At 40.1% G+C, this 19,344-nt stretch overlaps 1 protein-coding gene across 1 annotated transcript in view; it reads right to left on the bottom strand.

The window, feature by feature from the left end:
- sh3pxd2b (SH3 and PX domains 2B) overlaps positions 1-19,344 on the bottom strand; it is a 58,499-nt gene that overhangs the window by 7,881 nt on the left and 31,274 nt on the right. The window contains exons 4-6 of the mRNA XM_080014280.1: positions 13,916-13,992; positions 7,408-7,499; positions 2,860-2,885 (exon numbers count right to left, since the gene is read on the bottom strand). Coding sequence (XP_079870406.1) covers positions 2,860-2,885; positions 7,408-7,499; positions 13,916-13,992 — 195 coding nt within the window. The remainder of the gene's footprint in view (positions 1-2,859; positions 2,886-7,407; positions 7,500-13,915; positions 13,993-19,344) is intronic.

Below are 19,344 nucleotides of genomic sequence, written 5' to 3'. Positions count from 1 at the left end.
GGCGTCAAAATAATTTGTGAAGCCACAACAAAACATTTTGATGAACTACATTGAGTAAACCACCAATCATTTGACCGAATGCCAGGTAGAAAAACGTTCCAAGATAACAATTTGTGTAAACATCTGTTGAACTTTTAGTGCGGTAAAGGAAATGGGGAGAAGGAGGCTGGAGATTCTCCCAGGCAGGAAGAGGAGGAGGCAGCCGGTGTGATTGAAAAGGCAGAAAGGACAAGTAAGTGAGCTCATTAGAAAATGATGAATGAGGGATGGAGGATGGGAGCAAATCATCTCAAAAGTTTAAGAAAATATGTGAACATTAGGAAAGACAGCAGAGGACACACCGCTAAATTTAGCACTAATCCAGCTACAAAAGTAATCAAAATGAGCAGATATCATCAAACTTTGAATCGCTGATGGCTCAAATATTTACCAGTGCTGATAACTTACAAATATAGCATAAGACTACCCAACGCAACTTCGAACATATTTAATTTGATATTAATAAGAGCCTGTTGACTTTTTTGACCACATCAGGATCGCCAGTTATTTATATCCGATGTGTCGTGATTTTTAAAGTATAATTAACAAAAAACATTAATTATTTATCCTGTACTTGTCTGTTGCACACTACTTTTAGGTTACTAACCAAAATAAGCGCAGAAGTCTGACTAGAAACGGACACGGCTTTCCAAGCAGGAAGCGATGCTGCTTTCATTGAAACTCGGAAAACGAATCTGTTTCGGAAGTGATGATGCGTTCACTGGAACTTGGAAAAAAAATATTAAATCTTTTTTGAATGTAATATCAATGTAATATCTTCTTTTAGATTTTTTTTTAATCCATCAAAAAGTTCGCTGTGTGTTTATTTTTATTTATTTGTTTGCTTATAAGTTAAATGTTCTCAAATATAGAAACATTAATAAAATATAGGTTTTTCAAATTGGCTTAAAAATCGTGCACCTATAGACAAAATATCAGTCAAAACATCGGTAATCGATGGGCTAGGACTCTCCAAAATCGGGATCGGCATTGGACCCAAAAATCTGGCATCAGTCGGGTTCTAATATTAATACCACTTTGCATTTATTTACTCTAAAGAAATCCACACTATGTTATAAGGCCAGCCCAACAAAATTTCACACAGCAAAAACCCAATTCAATGAGGAAATACACTGGTATGAAATAAGGTATCTCCAATATCACAGTGATCGTGTCTGCCTAGTCAAGGAGAGGAACTGGAGAAAGAACCACATTCAAGCTCCACAACTAACTGACTAACTAAGAACAGAGGAGGAATGGCATAGAGGAGGTTGACTTCTGGGCCTTTTATTTACTTTCACTGGGATTTAACTTGAGATGTAAATTTGCATATGTGACAGATGGGTTGAGTATACTAAGCAATACAGTTTGGGAAATCACAATAAAACATGGATCAATCAATTCAGACGACCGACCTCAAAACCATATCCCCATTTAGTAAAATCCCACAACGTGTGGGATCTCTAAGCAGAATGGGAAACTTGTTGGTCTGATTCATCATTACATTTTTTCTTGGTCAACTACACCAAATTAAGGAATTCCCGAAACAGGTTGTTTAAGACATCCCAGACGTTTAAATTAATTACCAAAGCTGCGTCTCGAATTCACCATATATCCACATCTTCCTCCATCCCTCCCTACGATACCCGATCAAGCTCCAAGCGACCCATAGAGCAACGTCCCACCTGCCCATGACGGGTGGTGGTGGTGGGATGCGGGTATAGGGGGAAACCCAGGAGGGATGAAGTTGGGAAGAGGGGAATCACACAAAAAGCAGGCCCAAGCATGACAGTCTGTTACTACCTCGTTTTAGGAAAGTAGACGCTCTCTCCACAAACCCTGATGGGAAGGAAAAAATGAATGGAGGAGAAAAATGAAGAAGGACACGGATGCATCATAAGATGAGTCGAATGGATGTTAGATGAATGGAAAAGTAGTGGAAATAAGATGAGAAAATGGTGGGACTATGGTTAAATTGGTTACAATTGTAGACATATTCAGTGAAGGAAAAGCCTTGAACATCAGAGGCACAGCAATGTATTGAGAAGATTCAAATAGCCAACAATGAAAAATGGTTGACTTTGCCTCTTTCCTGTTTCAAATGAAAATAAAAACGGTGATTGGAACAGTTGCAGTGTTCCATTGGTTAAGTTTGTTATATGTCACCACTAGATGGGGACAATGTCTAATAAGCAACTACAACCCAAGGAAAATACATAAATGAACTATTAACTAATTATTATTACATACCGTATGAAACTCTGAATTGTTTTTATACCACAATACCTAAAAAGAGTAACTCACTGCATTTTGACATTTGACTACATTTTGAACGTGTATGGAGTTCAACTGTAGCAAGCAATATACAGTATAATAGGGGTGTTACAATTCTCCAAATCCACGATTAAATTTGACTTTCGATTTTAAGGTCATGATTCAATTCGATTTAAACGTATGTATTTTTTTTCCAGCACTGACGGCTGTGCCATTGTTAGACTATCGAAACTTATTTGTTTCTAAATAAGTAACTTTGAGTCTAGTCATATGAAATCATTATAAATAATGTTATTTTTTTGTAGTGGAATAAATATAAACAAAATATTTCATACAATTTCATAGTTAAAATAAATGCTTGGGAGCCATAAGAGCTGTTGCTTTTCAACACAGCAAGTGTGTGAACCTGCTTGTGATTTCGAAGTTTGAAATCGAACGCTCATTTTGATCTATTTTTAATCACGACACCCCAAATATACAAGTAAAAATAAAAGGTGGGTCATAACAAAACTGTCATTCCCAAATGTTACATTATAAATGTCTTACCTGATTTCTTCTTCCCAATGGGTTCGCTGAAAGAGAGGAACACACATCACCACAAGAACATTCTTGATACATTAACAGAGTAAAAGTAGATTTTCCTGACCTGGATACTCTTGTGAATATTTACAATGACAACACCATCAGCCGGGTTTTAGCTGAATTTTCACCGGAAGTTTCAAATTGGGGAAACTTGATTCCATGCATGCAGTTTAAATTTGTCGTGGTATAACCACTTCCATCCGGATCAAAATGTCAACACTGATTGTTCTGGCCCGACAGAATTCACATCTTTCTATGGCTGTGAGGGCTTCTCAATGCCAAAGGATAATAAAGTCAGTGCCTGTGATACAGCCCTCGTGCATTTAAATGCTCTCTGAAGTAGTTTGTGCTAAATGTGATCCAGCATCTGCTGTATCTGGATCAGACATCAATCCACAGCGGCAGCTGACAGGAAACTCAATATTGACATGCCTCTCTCTTTATTTATATATAAAGATAGCTTAATATACCTTCTAGTTTGCCGTTAAGCCCCTCCCAATTTATTTTCCTCTTTCCATATAAGGTGCTCTGCTTTTTCCCCTGTCATATTTTTCCTTCTACTTTTCACTTTCTTTTAAGCCTCCGTTGTAAAAAGGCTTACACTCCATGATTTGGACACTCTGACAGTTGGGAAGATTATCTGTAGTCGCATCAACCATTGGGCGATTCGTTCGGCATGATTTTATGGACGACTGTAGAAAGAACCAATAACCACTGCACTTAAGGTAATCTGTTGGGATGCCTAGTCAACCTAAAAGCCATTAACTTGCTCTATCATCTACTCTTTATTAGACAGGGGACCAATGCGATCTCGGAATCATTCACTCATCGGATATCGGACTGACATCACCAATCCAAATTCAATTCCATGGACCATGAACTATGTTTGGTATCGGCATATATCGTATCGGAATCGGATCAGGACTGATACAGTGGATCAGTGCATCTCTACTCTTAATTGGTGCTTCCCACCTGCTTTGTTTCCATAACCAGAGCAGACCGGGATTTTCTGTTTTGAATCTCAGCAGCCAATAGTATCTGGCATCTACCGACGGCTTCAACAGTCCACGCAGTGTAGTCTTATGGTGGTTTGGCGCAGGGAAAATGTAACTGACACAACCTTTACTTAAATTAAACTTCACTGCTTTTAAATAAGAAAGATTCAGAGTGGGCCAGTGTCAAAACCAGGCTCCAAACCACCAATCCTCTCCTCTTGGGCCCCCCACAATGCCAGCTTGTGACTGTGCATTTCTTTCCCATTCCCCCTCTTCCTTTCTCCTTCTCCTGTGTGGTCGCATTTCAATTTTCTTTTTATTTTGTCTCCACCACCCACCTCCTATCCTCCGTTACCCATCTCTCTACCCTGCAGCTCCATTGCATCGTTCCTTATCCCGGCACCCTCTCTTTTCATTTATTTTTGTTTCTCAATTCCCCACTCTTTCTCAGCGACGTCCAGGACTTTTCCTGTCCACTTCCCTCTGAAGCCCATTCAAGCCATTACTTGTCTTGCAGTAGATCTTCCTCCACCCTGGCTGGTGCATCTGTAGGCCTGCCTTGCTGCCAGTCATGCCAACCCGAGGGCTGCATAAGCAGAGAGCGCTAATCCAATTCCATTAAAGACAAACCAAGGTCTTTTCTACATACACCTCCCTCTGGTAAATGGTGACTTTCTTCCACCTTGCTCTCCCACCAGATATTGAGGCTCCTGTGTGAGGAGAAATAAGGTATGTGTCCTTGGCAGCCATTTCAATGAAAGATGGAAGACAGAGAACTTGTGTGTGTTTGAGTGGGTGGTGGGCCAGCCAGCTGCCATTCATACCAATGGACGGCACAACAGCATACATCCCATTCCTTAATACAATGGACGGTATAACAGCATACATCCCATTCCTTAATACAATGGACGGCATAACAGCATACATCCCATTCCTGAATACAAATTGTGCATTTGTTATCAAACTATTAGATATAATAGTTAGCTAGATAGTTAGCTGTTGTGGAGATCTGCCTACTTAGCCGGGACCAATCACATACAGTAAAATTGGAAAACAACCATAGAAGTATGAGAGCAACATACTGAGAAAACAAGTTCCATTTACTTCCTTGTTACATGAGTTATTGATACTGTGTGGATGTGCATAAAACACTATGTCAGCAATATGTTCCATTGCGTATATTACAAAATAATAGTAAAACTTTAGTGCAAGTAAATGGTCCAATGATCCCATAAGCGCCTCTTCACAAAAGACTCCACACTGTGACTCCCAACTGTCAGAAAGTAAATGCTGAATCACTCATCACGCACTGACTACCACGCACACAAGAGAGAAGTTTCCAATTTATGAGAAAAAAAAAGAAAATAAACTGAATGTTTGAGGGCTGCAATCTGTTAAATGGCAGTGTTGTTCGAGACAGTACTGTTTTAGGGACCTACCGGCGACAGATTGAGTTTTAGACAGTGTATTAGTCAGTACACATTTTACATGACATACCCGAACCATTTCCCTGATGGAAGTGAAATGCTCAAATTTTTATGAATTTTTATATTGTCTCTATTTTGAGTTTTGGAAAACATTTTCGGGCTAAAACACTTTGTTAGTATGATCCCATAACATCAGAGTAACTACATTATCACTGCCATCACAGTAGAAAGACTCGACAATTAACCACATGCAGAGGAAAGTGCTATTCCTAATAAGATGTGTCATGTTGAATCTATCCATCCATGGCATGTAACAAGCTGTGACAAAAAAACAATGACACACACACACACACACACACACACACACACACACACACACACACACACACACACACACACACACACACACACACACACACACACACACGTCTGTGTATTATGAGGTGACAGACTGAGTCCTTATTAGAAGTGATGCACACTAAAATATTCCAGGCACAGCTTTATTAGAGTATGCGTACATTTGTATCCACACAAATATGAAGCGTTTTAGTGCATGGGCCAATAAATGTATCCCTTCATGTGAGTGAAGGATATTGTTGAGGGACATTTGAGGCAGCTGATGATAGAAATTTGTTCTAACTATCATAGCCTATAATAGAGGCATAATACACAAACAACTTATAAAGAACACACATTTATTGGTGTTGGGGAAACAGAACATAAATTGGGTGCACAGTCAATTTTCCTCAACTCAACTGATGGAAATACACATAATTCACTTTTTGAATCTTTTACATTGGCTCAAAATTTCTGAAATCTATCGTTTTCGCTTAATGATTAATTGCAATCAGCTGAGATAATTGCAACCAAGCAACTGTCATAACTGTGACAGCTCTTCCTAGAGATGTCAACCGCTAGGTCTCACAGTCACACAAGCCCCTTCAACTTCTCAAACCACCATGTTAGCACCGCCGCTGACATCATACTGAAATATCAGGGCTTATCAACTGAATTTCCCGTTGGTGGATGTGACCTTTCAACGCCTGGTGCCACACATCAGCAAGTAATGACTGAGTTGTTACAGCTAATGCCTTCGCCGACAGCTGCTCCGTTTAACAACATTTCCTTGGCCCGAGTGGTAACCCCCGGTTATGGTCTCTCTGAAACAAGTCACCCAAGACCTCCAGTGCCCTAAAGGTGCTGCTAACATTAATCACAATATGTTTCTGGATGATTGGGGTATGTGTGTGTGTGTGTGTGTGTGTATGTGTGTGTGAGTGCGTGTGTGTGTGTACAATATATATAGGTGTTCCTGCGTACCGTAAGAGAATATGTCTGCACATCACTTTGCATGCCTCTACCTCTATGTGTCGGGGCTGGAGGTCAATGGGCCCTTTGTGACTTCGTTCTGGCACATAGTAACCGTCAACACTGAATATGAAGCTAATGTGTTGGGTGAGATTTCCAAGAGACAACCCGGCTGGTCTACACATAGATACACACAAGAAACCTGCACGGTCAGCACTGCAGAGCCTGGTGTCTGAGCTGAGCTGTAGCCACATGTTAAAATGCACACTCAGGGTTTAAATGACTGGTTAAGCGCCTTTCTTAAAGTACAGCATAATCGCAGGGGAAGGATGTCAGCGAGACAGTGACATCATAGCCATTAGAGGAAGTAATGTGTGTAGCGTGTGATTGTCAAGGGGTCAAATTATTCCCTGAAATGTGACATGACACAAGGTCAGTGACGGCACCGATCAAGTAAGGCCACGTATTTATAAGGCCTTTTTTGTGTGTGTGTGTGTGTGTGTGTGTGTGTGTGTGTGAGTGTGAGTGTGTGTGTGTGTGTGTTTCTTAGTGTATTTGTTGAAGAACTTATGAGTGGAAGTGTGTGTGTGTGTGTGTGTGTGTGTGTGTGTGTGTGTGTGTGTGTGTGTGTGTGTGTGTGTGTGTGTGTGTGTGTGTGTGTGTGTGTGTGTTTGCCTTGTTTAAGTACTTACTGGTACATACTGGCCTTGATGTGTGTGTATGTCTTGTTCTTTAAGGTTTTACCTGAAAACCGGAATTTTCTGGTGTGTGTGTACACTTACTCTTTGGGTGGGTTGAGGTCTTCGGGTCTGGTCTCAAAGAAAACTCGGACCTCCTCGCACTGGGAGATGTATACTGGCAGCTGAATGAGGGCCTGTCGAATCAGGTGACATGAACATGAACAAAAAAATAAAAGCACAAACCACTGAATCCATTTAAAAACTGGACTCATAACATACGGAGGTTCAGCACAAGTTGAAGATTATGTTCAAAGTCCTTTGGTCCCGTGAAATAATCATTTTAGACGATTAAATTATCTTCCCATGGACTGAAATAGTCAGAAGGGACTGCATTGTATATTATTTAATTCACTAAACTATTAACCTGACCCATTATTTAATGAATGTTTATAATCAATGTATATTTTTCCCAATTTTAACCAGAATTGTTCGCTTTAGCAGTGTTCTGGCTACATAATGAGAAAATCAATATCAATATCAATATGAAATAATAATAAAAGCAAATATTTCTTATTCTTAATAATGCTAAGATACAAAATGGTATTCTGTTGTTTTCCCTGTTCCTTGTCCAACCGTCCATCTGATTTGCCTTTAGGTCTCTTTCTCTAAATCTCTTCCTAAGTCCCTCCCTTCAAGGGTATATGTTGACCCTCTCCAGAAGCAGAAAAAGAGATGAGGTCTGACAGCCTTTCAATAGATGAAAGGCCTGGTTCACTGTCATTACTCTGGTCTCACTCTGTAACACCGTTGTCCCGACAAACAGGCCCCACAATGTCTCTTCTTTCCCTCCGCATCTGTTTTTCATCGCTCTCATTTTTTTCAAATGACCTTCTCTCATATTAAGGAATGTTTCAGACAAAACTGAATGAATAAATTAGTCGATTATGTAATGTGATAATCAATAATTATATAAATAAAGCCTACAATGAAATGTGGAAGGGAATTGATTAATTTATCAAATCAATTAATAGATCAGATTATCATAATGTTCTAATCCATTTACTTAATGGCCCAAAGTGCTATATGAAATTCCAGTTGAATTCAAACTGTCCCTTTCACAGCTTAGTTATTTGTTGAGAATTTGGTTGAGACCTGCCTCTAATGGCCGCAATCTCTTAACGATCCGGTAAAAGTTGGATTCTCTAACAGAGAAACAACCCTAACACCAAGTCGCCTGAATCGCTGTGCAAACCGGCAAATATAATTCAAGAGTCTCATCAGGTCTACAAGAAAATGTGTACAGGGTATTTGATAGAAGAAGAAGAAGAAGAAGAAGAAGAAGAAGAAGAAATAAATAAAGTAAATAATTATAAAGTTTAAAATAAATAAAGTTTTATGTATCAATCATATTATATAACAAGCACCAACATGTAAAGGCTTTCCTCTTTGGATATACAAGTACACTAATATGAGGATTATGTAAACTGCACTCGTTATCCCTGTGTCCATCTCTCCTTTTATCCCCCCTTCGTTTAACCAGGTTTCCAAAGGGCAGCCGGAAGACAGATAATCACTTGAACCACACCCCCCACCCCACTCACAAGCCAGACGGCAGAGAAAGAACGACTTCTGCCGACCGCCGAGTGTTTGTGGACCACGTAGCGATTATCACGTAGCTGAGCCGCTCCCTCTTGGCTGCTGCAAGCTTCACATCCATCATGGCTCCTGCCGCAGGCCTCTGCTCCTGGCTTTAATAATTCTAAGTGCTCCTCTACTGTCCTTTAAGGGGACTCTGTTTGTTATCGTTCAGCGTCCCTCCGTCCCCGTTGGTCTCCCTGTCTGCCGCCGCTGTTCTCGTCATCCCTCACAAAGATATAACGCCAGAGCCAGCGACTACCAATCTGAGGCCAAATAGCAGTCTTTTATACTTTCACAACTGCAACAAGTCCTTGCCAACACGTCTCTTTGACAGAGAAAATTGGGACTACTGCTATAACCAATGGAGAACCTCTTTCTCCATTAGCCGCAAGGTCAGGGGTGCTGCGTGCGTGTGTGTTTGTGTGTGTGTTTGTGTGTGTGGGGGAGGGGGGGGTTTCACCAATCAACACCAAATATTAAAATGTCTTTATTTCAGCTAAAGTCACACCAAAAGACTTCAAAGTATGGTAGTCCCTGGCTAACACAATTGCTCATGTGCATCTCTTGAGGACCCAGTGACCCATTGTCCGGTCTAAATTGGTACCTAGTCTGGTTCACTATATCTGGGGTCAGAGCGTGTCCAGAACAGGCCTCTCCATGGATTTATACCCCACTTTGCATCCTGTGGCGTGCCCACTCATTAGAATTCTCCCCAAGGAATAGATGGCACAGAGGCTGGGGCCCATTACCACAAATGGACTTTATGTGTCTTCCTTTAGGCAGGCAGCATTAAGGTAATTGTGTGTGTGTGTGTGTGTGTGTGTGTGTGTGTGTGTGTGTGTGTGTGTGTGTGTGTGTGTGTGTGTGTGTGTGTGTGTGTGTGTGTGTGTGTGTGTGTGTGTGTGTGTGTGTGTGTGTGTGAGTGTTCGTGGATGCGTGTTTGTGTCTACCAAACAGAGGACAAATAGGTTGAGGGAAGAATATATTGTCTTGTGCATTGCAACAAGCTCCAGCACAATACAATAGCATGAGTACAAACACGAGTATTAGCAAAAGAGCAGACACACATGTCCCATCCTCTTCTCCAATCCAAGCAGATCACCACAGTTTTAAGGCTTGCAAAATACCAACACAGGCTCATCCAGGCTTCACCAGGATTTAGTACATTTCCATCAATGACAAGGTCATTGATGGAAATCACCAGTCTCATTAGCGATCCTTTTTCCACAGCAAATAACAGTTGTCCTGTCAGTTTTTAATGCTTTTCAAAGGGCGTGCCTCTTGGTCGATCTGTGTGGGTGAGGTTCTTAGAACGCTCAAGCTATACATCAATTCAATTCTGAATTAAATAATTCATAATTTAATAGTCTAGCTATGGTTAAGGTGACTTTTTAAGAACTTCATCTGTAAATTTTAATATATATTTTCCCTGGAAGAATAGTCTGCCTTCTAATATTGAGTAGGGCTGCATAATAATGGCTAAAATGAAATGATGTAAATTTGCCTTCACAATAATAATGTATTTTATGAACCTATAAATAAATAAACCAAATTGTACATATCTTTGAATCAAAATAGGACTTTCTTCACATAAATTCAGTCTTCTTAAGGCTATATATAAATTACATTTTACAAAAAAAACAAAACAGAAAGAATGCCACCAATGAAAAATGATTCATCCCAAAGGTTTTTTGCAAGACAGCCTACCCCTGCGAGCTCAATAGTCTTGCAGAAATCCCAAATTTTTTGTTATTCTGCTTTTCCAGAGTAGTAGTAAAAAACAGAACATTTCACAATCAGGGGATTTTCTATATGAGTCAGACTAAAGGGCCAGGCTGACACAGCTTTCCTTAAAGACTAACACTGGAAAACACCACAATGCTCTCCACTTTCAGCCAGTTGACCAAACTGTGCAATGAGGTATAAAACTCACTACCTGGCTGATTTCTGCACAAACACTGGCCCTGAAGCCTTGGTGAGGATCTAATAGAGGGGTCAAAGAAATGAGGCAAGGGAAAGTTTGACCTGACACCAAATCAAGGATGTCTTTACCAAAGTGGTGAATGATATGCTAACCATATAATTGATGAAACTTTAAAGTGACCCCAAAGAAAATGTACATTAACATGTACAACACGTTTAAAACCAAAAAAGGATTTTGTACTATTTATCAAAACATAAGGCCTGCTTGCCATAACAGGCATATCAACCTTATTGTTTCTTATATCCATTATTTTGACATAGTTTCATTTATTGACATTATAAGAACCATCTAATGAGTCATAACACCGAAGTTATTCCCCCCTGAAGGCCAAATAAGTTTTTGTTAAAATTTGACTAAGGCATATTCATAGTACCATAGATAAAGAATTACCTTAAAGAGAGGCAGCTGGAAAAAGAGGTTTACCGCAGACACATTTTGCTGACACACAGTTTGGCCTGTTCTCACATGTTGGCAGCAAAATGCCATGGGGCTGAGGATCAAGCCACTTCCATGTTAACTTGAAAACACATCAGAGGTGAAGAAATATTAAACAATTAAATTTCAAAATAGTAGATTTTGAATAGTTATTTAAAGTTTTGCTGCTTGCCACTGAGCAAGGGAACATTAAACTGACTGCATTCTTTTTTTTATCAGTTTATCATATAGGTAGATGTAGACTGCTGGATTTTCTTTGTGGTAATTTCAAACTACATAATGCTCGAAAATTATCTATATAAAAAAACGGATATTACATCTATCAACAAAACCAGACTTCTTCAAACTGTTTTTTTATAACAGTTACTCTAATTTTTTTTTAAATTTGATAATAAAACAACAAACTTCTAGGTCATCTCACGTGAACAAGTCACTGACTGAAGCCATCCCCCTGACTCAGAAATGGTAAAACTACTCCCATAAACATTCAAACCCACACAGACAGAAACCACCAACAAACCCGTCCCCCCTCTAAACTCCATAATTCTGCTCATAAGTGGTAAAAGATGTTGCCAACACCAGCTGTACATTCTTTTAAAGCCAAACAACTCCCTTAAGGTCAGGAAACCATCGAGTCTTAGTGCCCCCTTGAAGCCTCGCAGCTGTATATAAACACAGTCTTCACTTACAGGTAACACGCCTTGGGATAAGCTTTATTTTTTTATGACAAAACAAGGAGAAAACTTATTTGAAAAGCCCATTTCAGATGAGTCATGTTGAATAATAACAGCTGCTATGTGACAAAAAAATAGCATAATAAAAGAAAGCATTGGGTAGGGATGCACCGATCACGATTTTTCATGGCCGATTCTGATTGCTGTATTTTTACAAGCCAATGGGTCGATTCCAATTGCCGATTTTTTGCTTTTTTTCAAGCAACAGACAATAAGGAAAGAAAGAATACATGAATAAGATGATCATATTCTCTTAAACAGGCCGAACTGGCCTTCAATGAAAACATATCTGTAGCCATGTGAAATTAGAGGCAACCACGGCAGCTGTGTGTGCATGGAGTACAGTGGTCACTAGGGGGATGCGGCCCGCACAGGGCAGCGACACTGAAATAATTGTCTTTAAAGTTTTTATGCAGAGTTTCAGAAGAAATGTATTATTTTTTATAAAAACGTTTCCCGCATACGTCCATGTACATCCTCATTGTGCGCGCAAGTGACGCCAATGGTCCGCGACAATGAATGCTGCACTCCCTAACATGTACTTCTGCTATTTGGTGAGGTTGTTCTAAATACTACTTTACATACACTCACAATTTTTTCAAAACTTCAACTTCAGCTTCAAAACTTTGTTTAATACACATTAGCTTTGGATTCTGCTTGAATCGACCTTTTTAAGTACTTGTTCGTGTTTGGTGCTGCCGAGCCCGGGTTTGTGAAATGTGGGTTTGTGAAGCCCTTTGAGACTGTATTGCGATTAAGGCATTATAGATAAACTTTACTTGACTGATCGAGAAACAACGAACAAGATAAACAAAAAAAACAAACAAACAAAAAATGGGCCGAAGTTAACAAAAAACTGGCCGGTGTTCTGAGTGTATTGTGTGTTGGCAGCAAAAAACGTCTGGTTCAGATTGATGGCCAGTTGACCGGTGCATCTCTAGCATTGGGGCAAACTACATTGCAAAAACCTCTACAAATACAGTATATGAAATAGACCCGCTTAGAAGCTCTGCGGGCTGTAGGTATGCTGAAGCCACCTCAGCATATCTTTCTTTTCTCTTAGGTTCTTTCTTTTCCACACTTTTGCATAAACAGCCAGTGAGATAAAACTATAATTATAGAAACTCATCCACCCTCATTATGAAAACATTTGCATCAGCTCATTTTAACGTTCCCCAGAAATAATATTTATTTCGAGGGAATGATATCAATGTTTCACCTTAATATACATTTATATTAGGTCGTAGAGGGTAAAAAAATAACCCTTCATTGGCAAAACTAGTTGAAAAAGCTAATTCAAACTAACCTTTAAAGGACCTGGGAGTTATCAAATTGTCTTAAACACCCAAACATAATACAGCTTTATACATATCTAAAAAGCCAAAGGGAGAAGGTGCCTGGGAGGAGCTGAGTTTTAGAAAACCACCATACCTCTTTAAATGTTATTCTCTAATTGAGAGTAAGTTCAGAGCACATATCCAGTCTATAGGACAGCTGCCTTGCTTTGCTAAAAAATGTGTATGAGAACTTGAATGAGATGCTATGTAAAACACCATTCAACACATTTTTACAAGGTAGGCTGGATGGATCTTTGGATAAATCTACTCCATGATATTTACATAGGTTTACATACATACATACAAACATACATACATACATATATAGATATATGTTTATTTCTAAACAATCCTCACAAGTTTAATGTAAGAGACACATTACATTAAAGTGCTTATATGTTCATTTTCTTTCACCCTTTAAAAAAACTCCTCCTTTTACAGATTATGATGTTTAAGCCTTGTGTTATGGTCGCTGTACTCACCCTGCAGTACTCGTTGATGGGCCTCAGACGTTTCATGGCAACATCTCTGATATGACTCCTCCTGAACAGGATCTTCCCTATAACGAAAGTTGATACAGAGCTGGTAAGATGTTTATACATAAATTACAGATATTTTAAAGAGTTTAAAAGGCACTATGTAAGTTTTTTTTATGGAGAGATGGGACATTACTTTTATATAACTAAACTATTAAAATACGTTTGTTCAGGTTTGACCAGTGTTAGGAAATCTTGCCTGCACTGGAATTGGAGGCCAAGTACAAGAGGAAATCAGGTTCAGATGCCTTTTATTTCCTCGTGGACACATCAAATTAGCTTTATAATTATTATTATTATTAATGTAGTAGTTTAGATAGTCACTGGTGACCTTTAGATTATGCTTGGATGGATGCTGTTATTAAGAGTAACTTACATTGACCAAACAATTTCAGAAAAGTGCCATCAGGATGCACTTGCAGCAGTGTCTGCATGACCATAGCCTAATCAATAATATTCCCAATGGCTGATGGGCAAAAGCTAGGCGAGTAACTGGCTTTTCTTGCACATTAATAACATATTTTGAGAGAATTAAATAACATTTGTGACATTTTAAATGCTACGGGCTTATTCTTATCTCTAATGAAAAACAATCACAGGCACAAAGAAGCTACAGTAGACTCTCCATAACAACAATGAATAAAGAAATGACTACAAATAGGCCTATTAAAATAACTCTTTACTTGTGGCATGTAGGAAATTCAGGAGCCAACATCCATTTTCTTCTCCATTTACACAGTTAAAGGGCCCCCAGTAAATTCTCTGAGGAAGAACTTTTTGCGTGTGTGAACTTAGCATTATTCAAGGCGATAAAAGTTTAGAAAAAGGGACATGATTTCACTGTAGCACCGCCACAGAGAGGTTAGGGTATTTGGTGACTGAGCCACATTGCCTGACATGGCCTCACCACTTCCTTCAGGGTAGAGTCTTAACCGCAGATGTATGTCTGTTTTAAAATGAGTTAGTGAAAGAGTGAGTAAGGGAGTGAAGGAGTGAGTAAGCCAATGTAAGAATGAGGAATTGTTTTCCATTTTGGGTATGCAACAATATTTGAGGCGTGCCCTGCCACTGACGACAACATTGACCTTAGATCGCACACATGTCAGATGTACCATGCCACTAGCACCCAAGCATCCTACCTCGCCCCCAAAATCCGATATGCAAATGTGTCTAGCGCTGACCACAGCTGACTCATGTGTGCGGGGGAAGGAACGGAAAGGGAGATCATAAGATCAAGATGAAAAAAGATGATTATTTTTCTTACACACAAGAAAACTGTAACATTTGGAACATTTTAATTCATATCATCCAATATTTCATCAAAAGTATTGATGTCAAATGGCTAAAGAGATCAATGGACACTTAAAAGCCAAGCCCTTCCCCGGTCAACTCCTCCCTGTCTCGCCTCTGCCAGTCTTCAAATAGAAAGCTTTCTTGACACTTTTCCAAGCCCCTGAGGGTATGGACAAAAAAATAAATTAAAAAAAGGGTTGACTCAACACTGCCCACTCTGTATGCATGGCAACCCATGGCTGCAGATGCTGAAAAAGGCTTGTTTAGGGAGGGGAACCGGGGGAAACAAGGAGAAACCGCCGCCTCAGAACCAATGCCCAGGAATGGGCAGGCTCCATAGCAAGTCTTGAGGGCCGGCATTGACCAGGGGTATCAAACAACGTTTATACCACGAGAAGAGAGGAAGGGAAAGGCACAAAGATAAACAGTGAAGGAGGTATAAATAGACAGAAAGGCATAAGAGAAAATGGACGGAGGTGAAAAGGTGAAAAGAAGACAGAGATAAAAGACAGAGCTACAACCATGATCTTCTCCAAATAAATAGATATACAGTTGAACAACCTCATTTCCTCTTAATTAACTTAGTCTAAACAACACTGCATGAATGAGACTCCCTGAAACCTGTTCTGCTGTTCAGAATATCATAGCAAGTAAAAACTTCTTACTAATGACATGAGAAAGGCATCTGTGTGGACATGGTAAGAGTAAGAGATATAATCAGTAGTATAACAAAAAGTCCATGTGTCTACATGCCTGTGTGTTTGCATTCATATTTGCTTGTGTATGATTATGTTGTATTTAAGTATTGCAGACACTTGCTGACTAAAGCAAGACACAATGACAACCGACAATGCTCCAGTGACCACACAACTTGCCAAAATAAATATTTGCTTGAAAAAGAAAGTGTAGAAAATAATACTGAAACGTATAACTATAATTTGTGGAGGAGAAAATGAATGTGTGAACAAAAACAAAATATATAAAAATATATCAATAAATAGAAGGTTCTGAATTGTCAAGTATGGACTTGAAAGCTGATAGTTTGGTGAGGAACCCTGAGTATACAATGTTAAATGGTTTGTACTTTGTACTTTTTTCTCGTCATCTTGACAGACAGACAGACATACCCCACTGCTGATGTGAAAATACCAAGGGAGTAAAAACACAACTTCGGGCTTGGAGGAATCCTTGCCGTGAAGGGAAAACCATTTCCGTGCTTTGTGGGTTCAATCTGGGTTTTCGTACATTATCGCCGTCTCAGTTGCAAGGACCGAGTTTCCATGCCCGGCAGTAATATATTACTTGTCAGACTTCTTAATAAGGAAATGCCAGAGTATTAGCTGTGATCAGTAACGCCAGCAATGCCTTTTGATTATCCAAGTTATAATGGCAGAGAGAAGTAAGCTGAAAGCTGAAAAACAGAAGATTCACAAAGCTTGTAGAGGTAATACATTGGGGAAGCATGTTAATATCAAAGCTGACATGTAATTTGGGGCATTTCATACTGTATTTGGGTTTTCTTTGCACGCTGACAAACCAACTGCACAATAGTAACTTTGCTACGTTGAAGGTTATGACTACATTAGGACTTTAGATCACATGTACGCATGCTGGCGATCCATGGACTGCGGCCCATCATGACAGATTTATGAATTGAAAGACACTGACAATGTAATAATAAAAGATAAAGCAGGATGTCAAGCAGCCAGAGAATGTCACTTCCTGCAGATGAGTGGGTGGAGGAGGAGAAGAGAGAGCCAAAAGGAGAACGAGATGTTGGAGTTAAATCACAACCAGCTGAACAAATGGAAGCTCAATGTCTTGTCGTTCAAGAGGGAAAAAAAAGGAAAGGGGGGGGAAAAACCCCACAGTATAACTTAACCCATCAGGAGTGTATGCATCAACCTTTACCAAGACCTGCACTGCAAGAGTGAGGGAGAGTGGAAAGAGAGAGCAAGAGAGACAGAACGTGGGGAATGAGAGTACTAAATTCCCCGACCTTAAAGTCCCTGTAAATCCAAAACAAATATGTGTTCTGAGTTTGTCACACCACAGAAAAATGTGTTATTAACCACCCAGAATAAATTGTGACAAAAAAGGCAGTTTGCTATGCTCTGAGACGCTGGGGGCGTGTCCGCTGAAGACGCTGAAACCACGCCCAATCGCAGGAGAGGTGCAGCATCTCTTAAGTGTCAAATACCACTAATCCAACACATACAAATACAAAATCAAAAAAGCAATAACGGGGTATTTTTCGTTGATTTGATTTTGTAATGAAGTTAAACATAGAAACATGAGAAAATGGGATATTTGTTGTGGGGAGCGTAGTGGCTCCCCCAGCTCTGTGCGGCTCTGTGTGTGTGGAGCCCGAACATTGCCCCGCTGTCCGGGGGGACTCTGTTCTGGCTCCTTGTGCTTGTGCACTGGGGGAGAGCCCCACTCAGAGGGGAAGCTGGGACAGCGCCCTGCTGTCCAGTAACACATGGAGCTGGGGGAGCCACCACGCTGGGAACGGAACGGAAATGTAAATAAGGATACCGAGCTGTTATGTACATTCTGGCATCTAAGGAAGAAGAATTTGAGGGGCGAAGGCGCCCTAGCTAGAAAGAAAACTAGTGTAGGCTGTAGTAACTCGTAGCGATTGAGCGAGAACCACTGACGAATGCGCTCTACTCTGATGGTGTTAGGGGAATAGGAATGCGTTACTTCATTGGTTCCTGATTTAGACCTGCCCAATAAATCAGGACCACAAAAATAGGTTTGCGGTCTAACTTCACAATTCAGAACTAGATAGTTAACAGTCTTTTTACATGTTTTAAGCAATGACATTCTAATGTGCTCAGAAGCAAATCTCAAAATTAACTTTACAGGGATTAAATGGTACAGGCAGCATAATAGGAAAGACAGTAGTGTGGAAGGTCATGAATAACAGTAACTGGGGTCAAACTTGTTCCGCCTTTGACTCTTCTCTTTGCTTTTTCATTGTTTCGGACCATCCATCTAGCCATCCATGTACCTACCACGAGTTATTTTGTATGTGTGTGCGTGTGCGTGCGTGCGTGCGTGCGTGTGTATGTGTGTGTGTGTGTGCATGATTGTGTGTGTGTATCATCCTTAAATGAGTTCCAGGCCTCAGGTTCACCTCGTCACTCCCCTCGCCACTTCCTAAGCTCAGCACTCAGCAGGGGAGAGGAGGGTGGGGTCCACAGTGAGACCTTTGAGAGTGAGGCTTTCTTCAAACATTCATGAAGGATTACTTCAAACCAGACAATGTATTGCTTCATGACAAAATAAAATAAACATTATTTTGTGCAAATTGCATTTTTTAGTGGAACTGAAGTGTAGTTCTTGGTGGTGTGGCCAACCATTTTGGTGGGTTGAGCTTTAAGCACAGATAATAAAATAATAAATAAACATCATTGCCCAAATTCTGACTTTTAGATCCAAAACAATATTGTAAATGGGAAAGTTTAAGAGACAATTGAGGGAGTAACCTGGAGTTCATGGGTCGACACATGGTATTTCATTGGTCTCTAGTCTCTTTACAAACCCAAATTTGTAAAGAGTGCAATCAATCAAGGTGTTGAGTCGGAAAATAACCCCCTGCGATGGCCGCGTCCCTCTTTATTACGGACTTCTCTTCAGACACTCGCTTCCTCTCGCACAAGTGTTTGTCATTCATGAACGATCCGGTTCTATTGAACTTGGTCTTTTGTGGGAACGGAGTCTCACCCTCACTGGGTGATGAGCCATTTTGTTTTTTTTGTCAAGTTTTACAGTTTTATGTTGTGTTGTTTGTTTAAGTTGCTATCTCCTACCACCAGCACATGTTTCCTCCTCCATGTAAGAGGTAGCCTATGCTCCTTCCTCACCGGGAGGTGCCCTGGCTGAAAAGCCATTCCTCCTGTGCCCAAAACCATCATCATCAGCATTATTAATTATTATTTATAATTGTGGCCAGCGAGTCATTCTGTTGGACCCTATAATAAAAACTCGCACCATGTTGGCCCAGCACGGCAAAAAGGACTCTATCTCCCTCCCTAAACCCTAATCTGTGGGCAAAGACTCCGCCAGAACAGGGC

This window comes from Zeus faber (genome assembly GCF_960531495.2).
Source record: "Zeus faber genome assembly, chromosome: 14".
NCBI lineage: Eukaryota > Metazoa > Chordata > Actinopteri > Zeiformes > Zeidae > Zeus > Zeus faber.
Note: the sequence above shows the minus strand (reverse complement) of the source record. Positions and strands in the feature narration are given on the sequence as shown.